The sequence below is a fragment of the Maylandia zebra genome, linkage group LG3 (genome assembly GCF_041146795.1).
Source record: "Maylandia zebra isolate NMK-2024a linkage group LG3, Mzebra_GT3a, whole genome shotgun sequence".
Taxonomy (NCBI): Eukaryota; Metazoa; Chordata; class Actinopteri; order Cichliformes; family Cichlidae; genus Maylandia; species Maylandia zebra.
In genome coordinates this window covers 25,893,150-25,907,643 of record NC_135169.1, presented here as the reverse complement: position 1 = coordinate 25,907,643, position 14,494 = coordinate 25,893,150, and the positions used below count along the sequence as shown (strand labels likewise).

At 42.3% G+C, this 14,494-nt stretch overlaps 1 protein-coding gene across 1 annotated transcript; it reads right to left on the bottom strand.

Annotated features, from left to right (window-relative positions):
* Positions 1–1,343: 1,343 nt before the first annotated feature.
* cited1 (Cbp/p300-interacting transactivator, with Glu/Asp-rich carboxy-terminal domain, 1) lies at positions 1,344–13,381 on the bottom strand. The gene is made up of 2 exons (XM_004573396.6): positions 13,103–13,381; positions 1,344–3,714 (listed from the first exon to the last, which is right to left on the bottom strand). Exon 2 carries the CDS (start codon positions 3,693–3,695, stop codon positions 3,108–3,110), a length of 588 nt encoding a protein of 195 aa, XP_004573453.1. The 5' UTR covers positions 3,696–3,714; positions 13,103–13,381; the 3' UTR covers positions 1,344–3,107.
* Between the last annotated feature and the right edge of the window lie 1,113 nt (positions 13,382–14,494).

The following is a 14,494-nucleotide window of genomic DNA, read 5'->3' as shown; positions in this document are numbered from 1 at the left end:
GACTGCTAACCATGTGACATTAACTTCCATTTTGGTTGTGTAACAGTCATGATGATCATGTAGGATCAAGAGAATAAGGCCCCAGTCATAGTGCCCTGGACACCGGTCCATGACCATCTGGCAACAACCAGTTGTTCAGGAAAAGACTGCTGAAGTCCCAGACACAGGCCCACAGACTGGCCAGTGACCACCAATTTTCCCTAGTGACCAACGTGTTGCTGTGTATTCCCCAACTGGTTGGCTGCTAGCATATTACTGCAGATGACCAAAGTTTGAATGGCAAATTTGTCTACTGTAGTTAAACTGGAAATACTGTGACGTGAACTGGAGATGGAGACTGTTTGCCTTCAAAGTAAAACTTTTGTAACATGCTGGCTACAACTCTGAATACAACTTTTACTTTGGAGGCAAAGCCTCTCCATTCCTGGTTTGATTAAATGTTTACAATTTGTACTGTCCCTGTTAGTTTGTGTGCATTTGCAGACAAACATGGAACAGGAAACCTTAGCAACGTGCTAGCAACCAAAGCAACGACTAGGGCGTTTTTGGTCAACCACCTTCTGTGCAACTGATTTTATCCAGCGGCATCCAGGAACGACTGCCAACCAGTTGGGGAACATAGTTTCTCTACAAACCAGTGGTTGTATCATGCCCAGTGTCGAAATCTTGAGAAATCTGCACTTTAATATTCTCTGAAGAGCAACTAGTGTTTTGTTGTTTTTTTTTTTTTTGCACTACTTGCCACAGCGCAACTTTTCGTATCGATACGAGACCAAGTAAATACAGGGTCAGTATTGCTGATAGCATTAACTTATAAACCTCAGCTTATGTGCAGCAATGTGTCATGATTTATAAGATGAAACCTACATTTTTAAATTCTCATCATTTGAACCACTGCGATTTTTTTTAACAAAAACAAACCTTTCAGCTTTTTATGCATTTTGAAACTGGGTTTTTTTGTTTGTTTTGAAAACCTAGAATGTAAATATGCCCGTCTCTGAAGCACTTTGTGCCAACTATAAATAAAATAGGCATGAATTAATGCAAAAGGGTTCAGACATGCTTCAAAGAGTGCATTTGAGTGTATTTTTCCATTTCCAGAAAAAAAATAATTTAAAGCATTCATTGGTCTACATACTGAACTTGGATAAAAATAAAGTAGCTAGTACCTATCCGATACCAGTACCATATAATATTGACATTTGAATCAATCCGCCCACGTCTAATGTTTGGTTTGGCTGAGAACCTGGCCAATCAAAGCTGACCTGACCATTTCATAGGTGGTCTTTAAAGAGACGGGAGTTCATTTAAGGCAGAACAACAAAAGAGGCGGCGCAGCGAAGTACCATCTGAGAACATTTATTTATTTTTTGAAAATTAAGGCGTATAAACACATTCTCAGATTAAAAAACAAAATAGTGGGTTTTGGCTTCTCAGAAATGTTTCAAACCTCAATATTATCCTCCATGTCACAAACCCTCACCCTGCTTTACATGTGATAATGCTTTTCAGCTGTTACAATGTCACATGATAGGCACACATGATTCTCATATATTCACATGTTAGATTTATGTTGTGAAACTTTTCATGTAACTGGGAAGAGAAAAAAACAAAACTGTTGCACATGTAAAATATAATTCCCTCAGAGCTTTCAACCATATCACATGGCATAGACATGGATTTGACATGCTAAGTTGGTAGTAGTTTACAGTGTAATCCAACACTTTGAGGACTGCTTCGGGGTGAACAGTACAGTTCATTTTCAGGTCACAGCTAATAGCATCAGAGAGGTCAAGAGGTCATGAGGGATTCTTGCATAAATTTCAACCAAAAACAAAGATTTGTTTAATTCTTCATTTGCAATAAGAGATGAACAAAAGACCTCAATGAGACAGTGACAGAGGAGCTGTTTCTGTAACATGGACAGATCAAATGTGCAGCTTAGCTTGGTCTCATCCCTGCTTCACTACAATAGTCCAAATTGTAACTAAAATTGGACTAACACCAGCCTCCAGGCCTAATCACACTTCCTCATCAGGAACACGGAAGTGCAGCGACAACGGTCATGACATAAACGGACCGTTTTAAAGCGGGAGAGCAGGAAAAATAGGAATTTGACTTTGTTTGCTGCTCCGTGTAGCACAGGATCCCTGCCACTAGCTATCCCACCCTTCCTCATCAACTTTCAGGCCGGACAACAAAACACACCCATTCCACATTTCTGGATCTAACTCGCTGAGGTGACTTTAGGTTCGCTACAGAAGTGCTCCTTGTCTGCTTGTCTCCTGATGGGGGATCAGCCACCGTCTTAAATAACGTGTTGTATGACTACGGCTGTTTGAACGAAATTCAAACAAGAAAATAAAGAAGTGCACAGAGATAACCAAGTCTAAGACAATCATTTCCTTTGTGAAGCCGAGAGACAGGAGTTCCTTTCCCATGAGACCAGAGCTTAATATTGTGTATAAGAAAACAGGAAGCGTAGTGTTTGCCATCCTTTGCAATTCTCCCACAAAGTCGTGCCTCTCATTTTCCTTAATCGTCCACTTGATCAATTCAGGGCGGTACTAAGAAAAGAGGGGGGATCGAGTCCAACAGGTGTACCTTACTCCTCTCTAAAGAGGGTGGCTCGGATGTCTTTGTCAGCTCTTCTCGTGTCAGTCAACTTGTTTTCATTAAGGCCGAATGATGGAGCGATGGAGGAAACAGGATAGGAGCAGGAGTGAGTCTTAGACTCCTCGTTTCTGCTCATACTCTGCTGATGTTTCTGCTCTTTTACATGAAAGGGAAGTACAGTTCAGAGTGGGAGCACCTCTGGTTTCATCTCGGTGAAGAAAAGCAGCACTGATTCCTTTACAGAAACAAGAAAATCAAAAGCAAGCTTGTCTTTTCTTTTGTCTGCCCGTAGGAGGGTATGAAAGCAAAACAGAAACAGAGAGCGAGCCTCTAATCGCTTTTCTCCATCGGTCAGCGTCTCTTCTGTTTCCTCGTTTTATTAGCCAACAAAGGGAGGAAAGAAAAACCAAACATTGAGAGAAGTCCTCTCTCTCTCTCTCTCGTTGTCAATCAATTCCACTTTATCCATGTGCTTCCCCCACCCTCATAGGTCAGCATCCAGCTGGCACATCCGACATGAAGTCGAACTCGTTCTGTCCCAGCCAGAGCTCGGGCAGCTCGTTGGCCCGGTCCAAACCTAGCTCCACCACCAGAGACATGAGGACCTCTTCGTCCACAGGGTCAAAGTCGATAATCCCACCAGCGCTGGAACTTTGGTTGGCCATGCCAATCCCGACACCCATCCCGCCTCCTCCAAGGCCTCCAGACGGTGCCAACAGCTGATTACCCGCTCCCAGCTGCGGGGGTCCAAAGCCTCTTTGAGGCCCTCCAGGCCCAGAGTGTCCGCCAGAGGCACTGGCAAGGTTTTGGTAGTGTGAGTTGAGCTTCTGCAGCTGCATGCTGGCGATGAGGTGCGGCCCCGTTTGCAGGCAGAAGGGCTGCGGCTTGGAGAGAGGCGTCGAGGACAGGGCCGATCCACGAGAGGACGCGGGGCCGGTGGATGGGGAAAAGGGCGCCACGGAGGTTTTGGAGGACGGGTAGTGGAGGAGGGAGTTGAGAGGAGAGGTGGAAGAGGAAGAGGAGGAGGAGAGGTCCTTCATTGCAGCGTGGGCGTGGCCAGGAAACAGCAGTGAGGTCATCACAGGGAAAACCCAGAACCTGCAGGAGGGGGGAAAGAAGGAAGAGAGAAGAGGTGTTACGTAATGTCATCAAACTGGGACACGAGGAGGAAGAGATAAGATTGTTAGCTGAGTAGAGGCTCTGATAACCAGTTACATCATAGAGGGAAGATATCAATAATGATAAGACCTCAGTAAGATGGCTGAGACAATTCACGGTAAAACATAGAAAAAAAAATATGAAAAGATGTTCATGAAGAAGCTCTTTATTTGCTAGAAAACATTTAATTTACACTTTAAATTATTCAATTCTTCTTCTTTAACCTATGAAGTTGCATGAAGCAGGTATAACCAGTGTTTAGATAACAAGCAGAAAGTCTGAAGGTTCTCAGTCATCCAGGTCATTGGAGTCTCTTAGTCTCTTAGAACTAAAGATGCTTCTCGGATGAGAGATGAAACGTCTTCAAGAAACTTAAGTCCAGATGCTTTAGACAACAAACAAAAACGTGACTCCTCAACTTCACACACTGGACACACAAAACTATGAAAACTGTTTTCTGAAAACAGTTACAGCACATTAGCAATGCAACCTCGGAGAATATGTACAATACGTTAAACCTACGCACACGCTGCACATCATGCCTCAGTGGGACATTTAGAGCCAGAGTTGCTGCTGCTTTAAAGAGGCCCACTCCTTGGCTGTCTCTTTGTGTGATGGAGAGCAGCACGCAGGTGTCTATCGCTTCATTTTTAGCCCTTTCTCGCTCACGTCCGTCCTTCGCTCTTGTGTAAAAGCAATGCGTCATTACGGCAGCAACAATGGTAAGTTATTAAAGTAAAAGGCAGGAGCTCCTTTTTGTTTGCATTTGGCTGCTGGGTTACTCGCGTCACCACAAATTTTAGTGCAAGGCTCGAAGGGCTGTTGACGCCATGTATGCAGTGAGGCTCCAGGAGTAAATATCCCATTCATATCTTCCATCCTGCATCAGAAAGACAACCTGTCCGGGGTGTACCCCGCCTCTCGCCTGTTGGCAGCCGAGACAGGCTCCAGGCCCCCCGCATCCCTGATAAGGATAAGTGGAAGAGAATGGATGGATCCATAGGGATTTGGAAATGGAGAATGTTCACCTTCAGAGTAAAAGCTGTGAACAGCACTGCAGTCAACATGTTTCAAATGGTGCAACTTCTAATGTGAGAAGGTGGAGAAGTTCAGCCTTCTCCACTTGTGCTGTTACACTTTTTCACAGTTTCACTGCAGCTCGGAGTGTATCTGTGGTCCGTCACTTCCAATCTTATAACAACTACAGCACCAACTAAAGCAACAAGTTGGGGAATACTGGTTTGTGGAATACGTGGACCAGTCTGCAGGCCTGCACGACTAGGGCCTTACTCACGTTATACTACTGGGATCAAACCCTCACAACCACTAACAATCCTACTTTATCATCATGACTGTCACAGTTACACATTAAACGTCATGTGGGTAGTGGTCACGTGTCTGCAAAACCTTACTGTAAAGATTTTCTGAATAGAGAAAACGAATGGGGAAATTCCCTTCCTGAACTAATAATAGCACAGCTAACTTCTGTCTTGAAGAAATGGTTTGGGATGTAGAACCCAGGAAGAACCTACAGACAGCCCTTTCACACCTGTGGTGTTTAGTCAGTTGTCCTCCTTGGTGCGGCTCGTTTGTGCGGATGTGAACACAGTAATCACACTCTGGCACAAAGACCTCGATGCAGTTCCAAATGAAGTCAGCACGGTTCGTTTATTGAATTTGTCAATTTAATCCAATCTTAATCAGACACAACTAAAAGGTGTACCTTGCAAGTTTAAGCTAAACACTTTGCATTCTGGGATGTGTCCCATAGATGTTTAGCACGAGTTAGCAACTAGCCATGAAAGGAAGGTAAATTCTCCAGGTTCTCCAATAGTCTCCAACATCATCTTCTTGTATTTAACTCTGTTGCACCCGCCCCAAACACATCTGGCCAATGAGACTGAACATTCTCACATAGTTTGTAATGATGCATTATGGGTCGTTTTGAGTTTGCTTGTAGCTTTTTCCTGTAGCTTGGTTTGACAGATCAAATCAGATCAACTGATCTGGACCCGAGTAAACAAACTACAGCTTTGTGATACACATCACATACAAAAGTAACTTTGGCGTATTTCCATAAATTTTGACTTAGTCCTTCACCTTTTGGTTTTCATTCATAAATGTCAGACAAACAGCCGCTCTATTAGCCTTCCTTTGTGATGAGTTTTTAAAAGTAAAAGACTGTAGAAGTTCCAGATACCTAAAAACATTTCTTCTCACAATGAGAAATGGATTACTGGGGACACGAGTAACACATGTGACAAATGAGGAAAGGATCACAAACATCCTAAACGGTCAATTAAAAGCGTTTCCTGACAAACATGCAGCCGCTTCAGACCGCAACAACAAAGGCATTGTTGACCCAACAGGCGCGGTAAATCACTGAAGTCACATCTGTCTGGGGAACGCACCATGAGGTGAGGCATGACTGTGTGTGTGTGTGTGTGTGTGAGTGAGTGAGTGAGTGAGTGAGTGACTGATGCCTGCCTTTCCCTCTTGACCTATTGAGCAGCAAATTAACCATGAAAAAGCCTGCAAGGAGAAGGCCTGTGGGTACCTATGGGGTTAGTGAGTGTTTATAGGTGTGTGTGTGTGTGTGTGTGTGTGTGTGTGTGTGTGTGTGAGAGAGAGCCTTTGAGGATCTCAAAGAGTGATTGGCTCATGTGGGAGGATAAATACATATGGGCCCTGAGAAGAGGCCATATGTGCCTGTGACTGTGTGTATGTGCATGAGTGTGAGCAGCAAGAAAAAGTTGCCGAGTTGTGTGGGTAGAGATAAAAAGGGTGAGTGAAATGCAACGTGTGTGTGCAGAGAGACTCCTAAAGGCTCATGTTGTCCCTCAGCTGGTTTATATTACACACAGTTCAAACTGCATGTGTGTCCGCATACACACAATCATGCGGCTATCCTTTGAGTAAGTTAATCGCCTAATGATATGTGCTGATCCACACACACACACACACACACACACACACACACACACACACACACACACACACACACACACACACACCTCTCAGCACTGGCTCTTATTTAGCGAGAACATAATTGCTACAGGCAGGCATGCAGCTGCACTCAACTGATAGAGTTAGCGCGCACACGCGCACACACGCACACACACACACACACACACAAACCTGCCATTGACAGCTGTTTGGTATCTTTGTGTGTGTGCGTGCATGTGTGTTCATTATTCATTGACTGATTACTGTCAGGGCCAGACTGCACATGGTGTCTCTGCTCAACAGCTTTCCAGCACACGAGTCCAAAACACACAGACACACACACACACATACATAAAGGTCTTGCAAAGCTTCTATGTATGGGCTCAAAATGTGGTCATAAATATTTTGTACTTGTAAATTGGTTTTGTACTTGTAAATCAGGATTTGTATGTGTAAAAAAAAAAAAAAAAAAAAAAAAAAAAAAAAAATTGTGTGTGCGTAAAAAAGATTTGTGTGTGGACTTAGCCAAAAAAAAAAAAAACCCCTGCGAGTTACAAGTACGAATTTTGACCCCATTTTTCTTCCTTTCATCTGATTGGTCAATGTCGTGTCAATCACAAATGTAACAATCCAATCAGAGAACAGATGGGTTTGGCTGTCAGAGGGGCGCTTTTTTGAACATGCCAACCCAGCGTTTTCCTTAATCACCACGAAGGAAAACAGTCTGTGGTCGTCCGAGTTTGGTGATTTTTGTGTCACAGGTCTACGTGTTTAATACAGGGACTTCCACAGCCTTTTCAACAGCGCTGCGGGGTGGGGGCGGGCAGTGTTTTGGAAATGACAGTCTTCATTACAAAGCTGTCTTCGTTATGAATTAGCATAGATGTTTTTAACATTTGAAGAACTAGCAAAAAAAAACAACCAGAAACTCTTGTAGAGGACATAAAGTCTGAGATAGAAACGACAAGGAGCAGGTGCTTCTAGTACAGGTAGAGCTGCTGCAAAAACCCACAGAGCCCAGCAGCCAGCAACAAATTCTGGATCTTTTGCTTTTAGTTAGCATTAGCAGCACATCCTGCATCCGATGTGAAAGGACTTTTATGCTGCGCACATTTATGCTGCGCACTGTGACTCACAGTAACTTTGTGTTAAACTAATCCTAAAGTAATAATGGTATTTCTAACCACTGATATACCACAACTTTATCCTTTCAACAGCTACTGAAAGTTAGGGGACCTAGCTGCTATCGGATATTTATATAGAGACCCTCCAGCTTCAAACTGTATTACCCTTCAAGGACCAGTTCAAAAAAGCGCCCCTCCGACAGCCAAACCCATCTGTTCTCTGATTGGATTGTTACATTTGTGATTGACATGACATTGGTCAATCAGATAAAAGGAAGAAAAATAGTGTCAAAATTCGTACTTGTAACTTGCAGGTTTTTTTTTTTTTGGCTAAGTCCACACACAAATCTTTGTTACGCACACACAAATTCTTTTTACATATACGAAACTGATTTACAAGTACAAAATATTTATGACCACATTTTGAGCCCATTTCTATAATACATACATTTTAAACTTTATATGGTAAAACCAGCCTTAATAACAATTTTTGGCTTTGATATATTCAGATTAAATACAGCAACCAAAAAGTCCAAACAGCCTCCTCCTGCAGTTCCTTGAGACTGCCTCTAAAAGTTAATCAATCTCCATAGACTCCAGTGTTAAAGTGCTCCACTTTAGAGCATTAAAAAACAAACAAACAAAAAAACAACAACAAAATTTAGCAGTCTGTACCTGTGCTAGTACAACTACATGATCCTTGATGACAAAACAAAATGATGGTTGTACAGTAGCCACCTAATGCTACGTAAGCATTAGCGTTTAAAATTACATTTAATCAGTGAACAGTCTGGAGTGTTCTCTCCTCCAGAAGGAGTACGGCTCAGACTAACTTGCATTCTTTTTAAATTGCCAGCAAGGGGCGGTGCCTCTAGTTGCGACTTCAGGTTTACTTGCTGCATGTAAGGATGTACTGTGTGAGTCTTTATTCAGTCCAAGTGACATCATTGAGAAGCAATATAGATTAAAACATGCTTTTATACCACTGTTAACAACTGCAACAGCATCAATAATTACAATAATAGCACTACTACCACCATTATTAACTTTCACCACTAATACCACCACTACACTTTATTTTTTATTCATACCCCCACCACTACTATTTATACCACTATCACCATGACTACCTGCTACTACTGATACCACAACTACTGCTACTCCTACTGCCAACAACCACCCTTCTCCCCCATCACCATTACGAATAACCAAACCACTACCACCAACACCAAACATTATTATTATTATTGATCATAATGTTACAAAGAAGAAAATTATAATAAAGGCAAACCAATAAACAGAATAGCCCTATCTGCTCCCTTCTTTTATCAAATGCATCACTTTCTCCACGAGCTTCTCTATAAACACTTTCCTGATGATTTTATGGGCTTGATTGCTTCTTTCAGGTCATCTTGAATAAAACATGGAGGTAACTTTGCAATTTACAGTCATTATTAGAGTCAGAAAGGAGGATTATCCAGGGCTGAGGACCTGTCAGTCACTAGTTGTTAGCCGATAAGTGCCATTAGTTTCCTCACTCATCATGTACGGTTTTACAAAAGGACCTTACAGAAGGGCAAACTGTGACGTCACGTCCTACGTCTATGATCAAAAACCAATGAAACAAGTCAAACCACCATTGCAGCACAAGTTGCTTCTCTGAGACACATAAGTCAGATATAATAAACCTCAGAAAAATCACAAATTAAAACACATGGAAGAATCTTAACAGCAAACAGAGTGTTAGAAGCATTAAAGTCTTATTCTGAGGTACAATCAGCAGATCTGTTCCATGCTTTTTAAATCAGATTTTACCAGTGATGCTATTTCTGACTTTTTTCTTTTACATTTTGGTAACCACAGAGATTGAAATGAATAAATTCAAATAACACTTCAAAAATAACTTCCCAGGTAAGCGCCTGGAGATTATGGCCACCGTGTGGAGAGACTTCTCCGGTGTCCATTAAGCTCCGACTACATCTGGAGTGGCCATCCTTGCCTTTTGTTGCCAGCACAGTTATCGTCTCGTTCCCCTCGATCAGCTTCAGTCTTAATTGACGTTGAAGGGGCTTAATCACATCTTAAACGTTGCTCCCCAAACAAGGAGCAGAGAACACACACAAAAAAAAAAAATTACAGATGCTGCCACATGTGCAGAAACCCAACATGTTTTATGCAGGCCGACTTCTGCTGACCTGATGTGCCAAATTGTTTGTTACTTGGAGCCATCTGGGAAGTGCTCCATGGAAGCTGGCGCATATGAGATACTTTGTAGGTCATTAAATGAACCTCTGTGTACTGAGGACTGAACTGAACCAATCAGATGAATGAACAACACTTTGAAGAGAGCAACAACAAGGAAAAGCTAGCTAAAAAAGAAGAAAACAAACCAAAAGAAAATCACAGCACAGTTGTTATGATGATGGGAGCTATCCAGAAAAGCCACAATCAGGCTGTAAATGTGGTTTTAAATGCTATAACGTTACAATCGGAGTCTATGGGGATTGACTCATTTTTTTGGAAGCAGGCTCAAGTGGCCACTAGAGGAAGTGCAGGTTTGGGTTTTTTTTTGCTTCATTTTTTATTAATGAGGAAATAAAGTGAATGTATTCTTCAACAACCTCCTTCAACATTGATTATCAAAGCTGCCTGCTGGATAACTTTTCAGTTTGCAGTCAGTTGTATTGAACTTGACACTCGTTCCTCACTACATTTTCTAAATTCAACATCCCAGAGCTCTGTTATTGTTTTTTTTCTCTTTTTAGATATTTTTAAAAAGCTGGTTTCTGGTATCTGTTTGGGAAAATCTGTGTATTTAATTTCTGGGCTGAGCTTCTTTGGGTGTAAAACAGAAACTTCCTTCCTTAACGGCTTGTTTCGGTTTAAATCATCACAGACCTCGTGGTTTACACGTGCCACATATCAGAAATTGTGGGTATTTAAGCTGCCAGATGCAGTCAGAGATGAGAGGGGGAGGCATAAAAGCCAAATAAAAGAAGATGAAGCTTCTTTGTTCTTGGTTTTAAAAGCAAAAATAAGGATTTTACATTGAGTTGGGAGACTTCTGCTAAAAGTGATGAATATGACTTGTTTGTCCTCTGCTAGTGCCTTCTGTTTCAGTCAGATGCGAGGATGAAGCGGGAGGGCCGGGGTTAGGAAGGATGCAGTGTGTGAAACGGCTGGACGAGGGCCAGTATTTTTTTTTCCTGTTCACAGCTGACCGGGGCTCATTGTGTTCTCCCACAGCTTTTTATGAGATTGGTGAAATCAGCCCTGGCTTCTTGTTTCCCTGTAAATTCTTTCATTAGCAATCCAGGCTCCTGTGTTGGCTTGCAGAGTGGCTCCTGTTTGTTTTAATTAGAAGCAAGGAAAGTCTGCTCTCCCTCGAAACTGACAACAACACAGTTTTCAAGCACAAAAACATCAAGAAATTATGAGAACTGAGCATTCTGATATCTTTGCGTGGCACCTTTTGTTTTCCTGGAAAGTTGAATTTTAAATTAAATGAGCAAATCCTCTGAAAGGGGTCCATTTTTGGAAGCTTTTATTTTGAAATTGACTGTCCAGCAAGTAATCAATTAAAAAATTTGCTTCCAGCACTAGTTAAAGTTAGAGTTGGATGTCTCGAGACCGGTCTTGGTCTTGACAGACTTTGGTCTTGGTCTTGTCTTAGTCTCAGATCCCTCGATCTTGTCTTGGTGTCTCGGTCTTGCTTTCTCAGATCAACATAGTGGTCGGGAGATTTGGAATCAACAGTATCCATGACACACAACGTAACGTTCGATAATGTGTCATGCGCAAAAGCATCAGCTCTAAGAGCGTGCTTTGTAGTGAATCAGAAGAGTCGACTCCCATTGAGCGAGAGCCGGCTCCTCACTTGATTTCCTTTCGCTGCTCAGCTCTCACACAGTGGCTCAGCTATGCTCCAATCCCTCCATATTGTGGCCAATCACATGCGAGGATATAGGATAATATCATTGTGTAAAAAACAGAGAGGGTGAGAGACGCAACAGTCAAGTGGAGTGTGCGTCTGTCCTCTCAGTAAGTGAGTGGGACAGCAGACAGCGGTGAGGAGGGCTGTGCGAGTGCATCACAAAAACACATAAATATGCCTGACACCTGTAAACGAATCAGCAAAAAAGTCTTTAAACTGCAGGTTTAAAGACTTTTTTTGTCTCGGTCTCGACTTTGTCTTGACTCGGTCTGTCTTGGTTTCGTCTTGGTCTCGATACCCTCTGGTCTTGGTATTGTCTTAGTCTTGGTTTAGGTGGTCTTGACTACAAGTCTAGTTAAAGTACCAATAAAGTGACTAGTTGACTACATTTACTCCCCATAACCTTTACATAGGTCTTAATTTCTCATTTGTATCCTAACATATGTACGTGTGCATTCATATTGTGAGTATTTATATAGATGTACATAATCTACATACTGTAAATACCATATACTCCATTTCTGTACCAGTATGTTTTCTCCACTATGGCAATAAGACAAATTTGACAATGAACATAATTCGGATTTTGATCCACTGTTTATGAGGAAGACTGTAAACACTTCCCACAATTTAAGTGATTTTGTCCAAGTTGGAATGACAGGATAAGCTTTTCCAAATAATTTCCTGCCACTGATTTAAACTGACAGCTAAAGTGGAGAGCAGGGGCAGAGCTGCAGTTGGGAAGCTTGCAACTTCATTAAAAGTACTCTGGTTCCACAGACCTGACACCCCGTTGATCTGAAGCTTTCCCTCCAAAAACAAAAAGTCAGGGAGTGTAAAGTCCACATGTGATCAGAATATTGCAGCAGTGCTGTGATGTATCACCAAACCACCAACTCACAAGGGTTTCAATTACACAATTAAGCCCTGAAGAGCAAAACTGAAACGTCTGTCTCCGTCTCACACACACCATATGGTGCCCACTTCCCTCCGTCCCCAGCCTGACTGGTCACTCCTTTTAATTACCTTCACACTGAGGGTAGTTAATGAGAAGCCAATTAAAAAGACCGACTTAAAAAGGAGAGAGCAGCAGCTCAAAGTCGCCCAAGTTATCCATTAAAATAAATGTAAAAAAACAACAAAAAACTTCACTGCACTTGTGCCTGAAAAGGCTCCAGCTGCGGGCAGAAACCGCTTGACCTCATTTTAAAAGTGTTAAGCAAACACCGGAGAAGAGAGAAGGAAACTTTCCGCAGGATTTAGCGCACACTGACGGCTGCGGTCACAGCGCAAAACAGCGCAACGGAGTAAATGATGGACCCACCTGTGAGGAAAAGCCGCCGTCCCGTGCAGGCTGGAGAGCAAAAAGCAGACTTAAATGAAAGTGGGAGAGAAAAGTAGACTTAAAGAGCCGAGTCCGTACAGTCCGTAGCGCTGGGAATAAAAGCCGGTTGGTACCGATTTCAGAGAGAAGCTGAGAGCTGCTCAGGTCCGCTGATACGCGCACAGAGACGTCGGAGGGTTTGTCCGCTCCTCAGCGAGCGCGCTGCTGAATAAAAAGCATTTTGTGCTTCTCTTCTCACCGACCAGCCCCGGTGTGTGTGTGTGTGTGTGTGTGTGATATCTGCAAACCACGGACTGGATTCATACTGGATCCGGATCATGGAGCCGCTGAAGAGGCTTTAAATCTCAGTATAACCACGGGTCACATCACAGGGGCCATATGTTAGTCACACACTGACCGAGATTATTAGCTACTTTATACAGGAATTTCTTTATTTATTATGTCAACATATAAGTATTTCTTCCTTTAATATTTTTATAAACATATATTTATGATATATATAATTTCTTTTATAGTATTTTAAAAATCTATTATTAAAATCTGAGGCCCTGTTAATGTTCCTGTAATTCTTCCAATATCTATAACAGTTTAAATCTAAATATTCTGAGATGATGTTAATTTCATGCAAACTACAGTGCACAGATTAATGGTTTTTCTGCAAATGTGTCTCACTGAGATATGTTTCTGATCACCAGAGTAAACATAAAACACGGTTTTAAAATTATATTTCATTTATTAAGGGGAAAAACCTACTTGTGAAAAAGTAATTGCCCCGCTGAGTCCCATTAGATCTGGCATAAAACTAACATAAATAAAAACAGACTTAAAAAAAATCGAACAACCTTATTTTACAATACAAAACACAATTTTAAAAGATGTCCCCCTCTCTCTGTACCGTCCTTCACTACATCCACGGATCTCCTCTATGGTCTTCTTCTTGCTTCGACACCCTTTCTGCAGTATATCCACCATCCCTAATCTGCGGATGTCCAAACCACCTCAGCCTCGCCTCTCTAACTTTGTCTCCAACTGAGACAAACTACTCGTTTCCTGTCCATTCTGGTTGCTCCCAATTAAAATCTGAGCATCCTCAGCTTGTCTTTTTGTCAGAGCCAAACCACATGTATCGCTCCAGGTCTCACTGCCATCTTATGAACCTTTCCTTTCACTCTTGTTGTCACAAATCACCTCTGACACTTGCCTCCTGTCATTATTAGGATCCCGGTCCGGCTGAGTCAGGCCTCCAGAGTTTGGGAGCTGCTGCTGTGCTGGGCAGATGTTGCTCATTCTGAAGCAAACACCATCAAGAATCAAATGGACCATTTCAGGGCCCTCTGTCTTTGTCTGTGTCACTCAGCCACAATCAGAGAG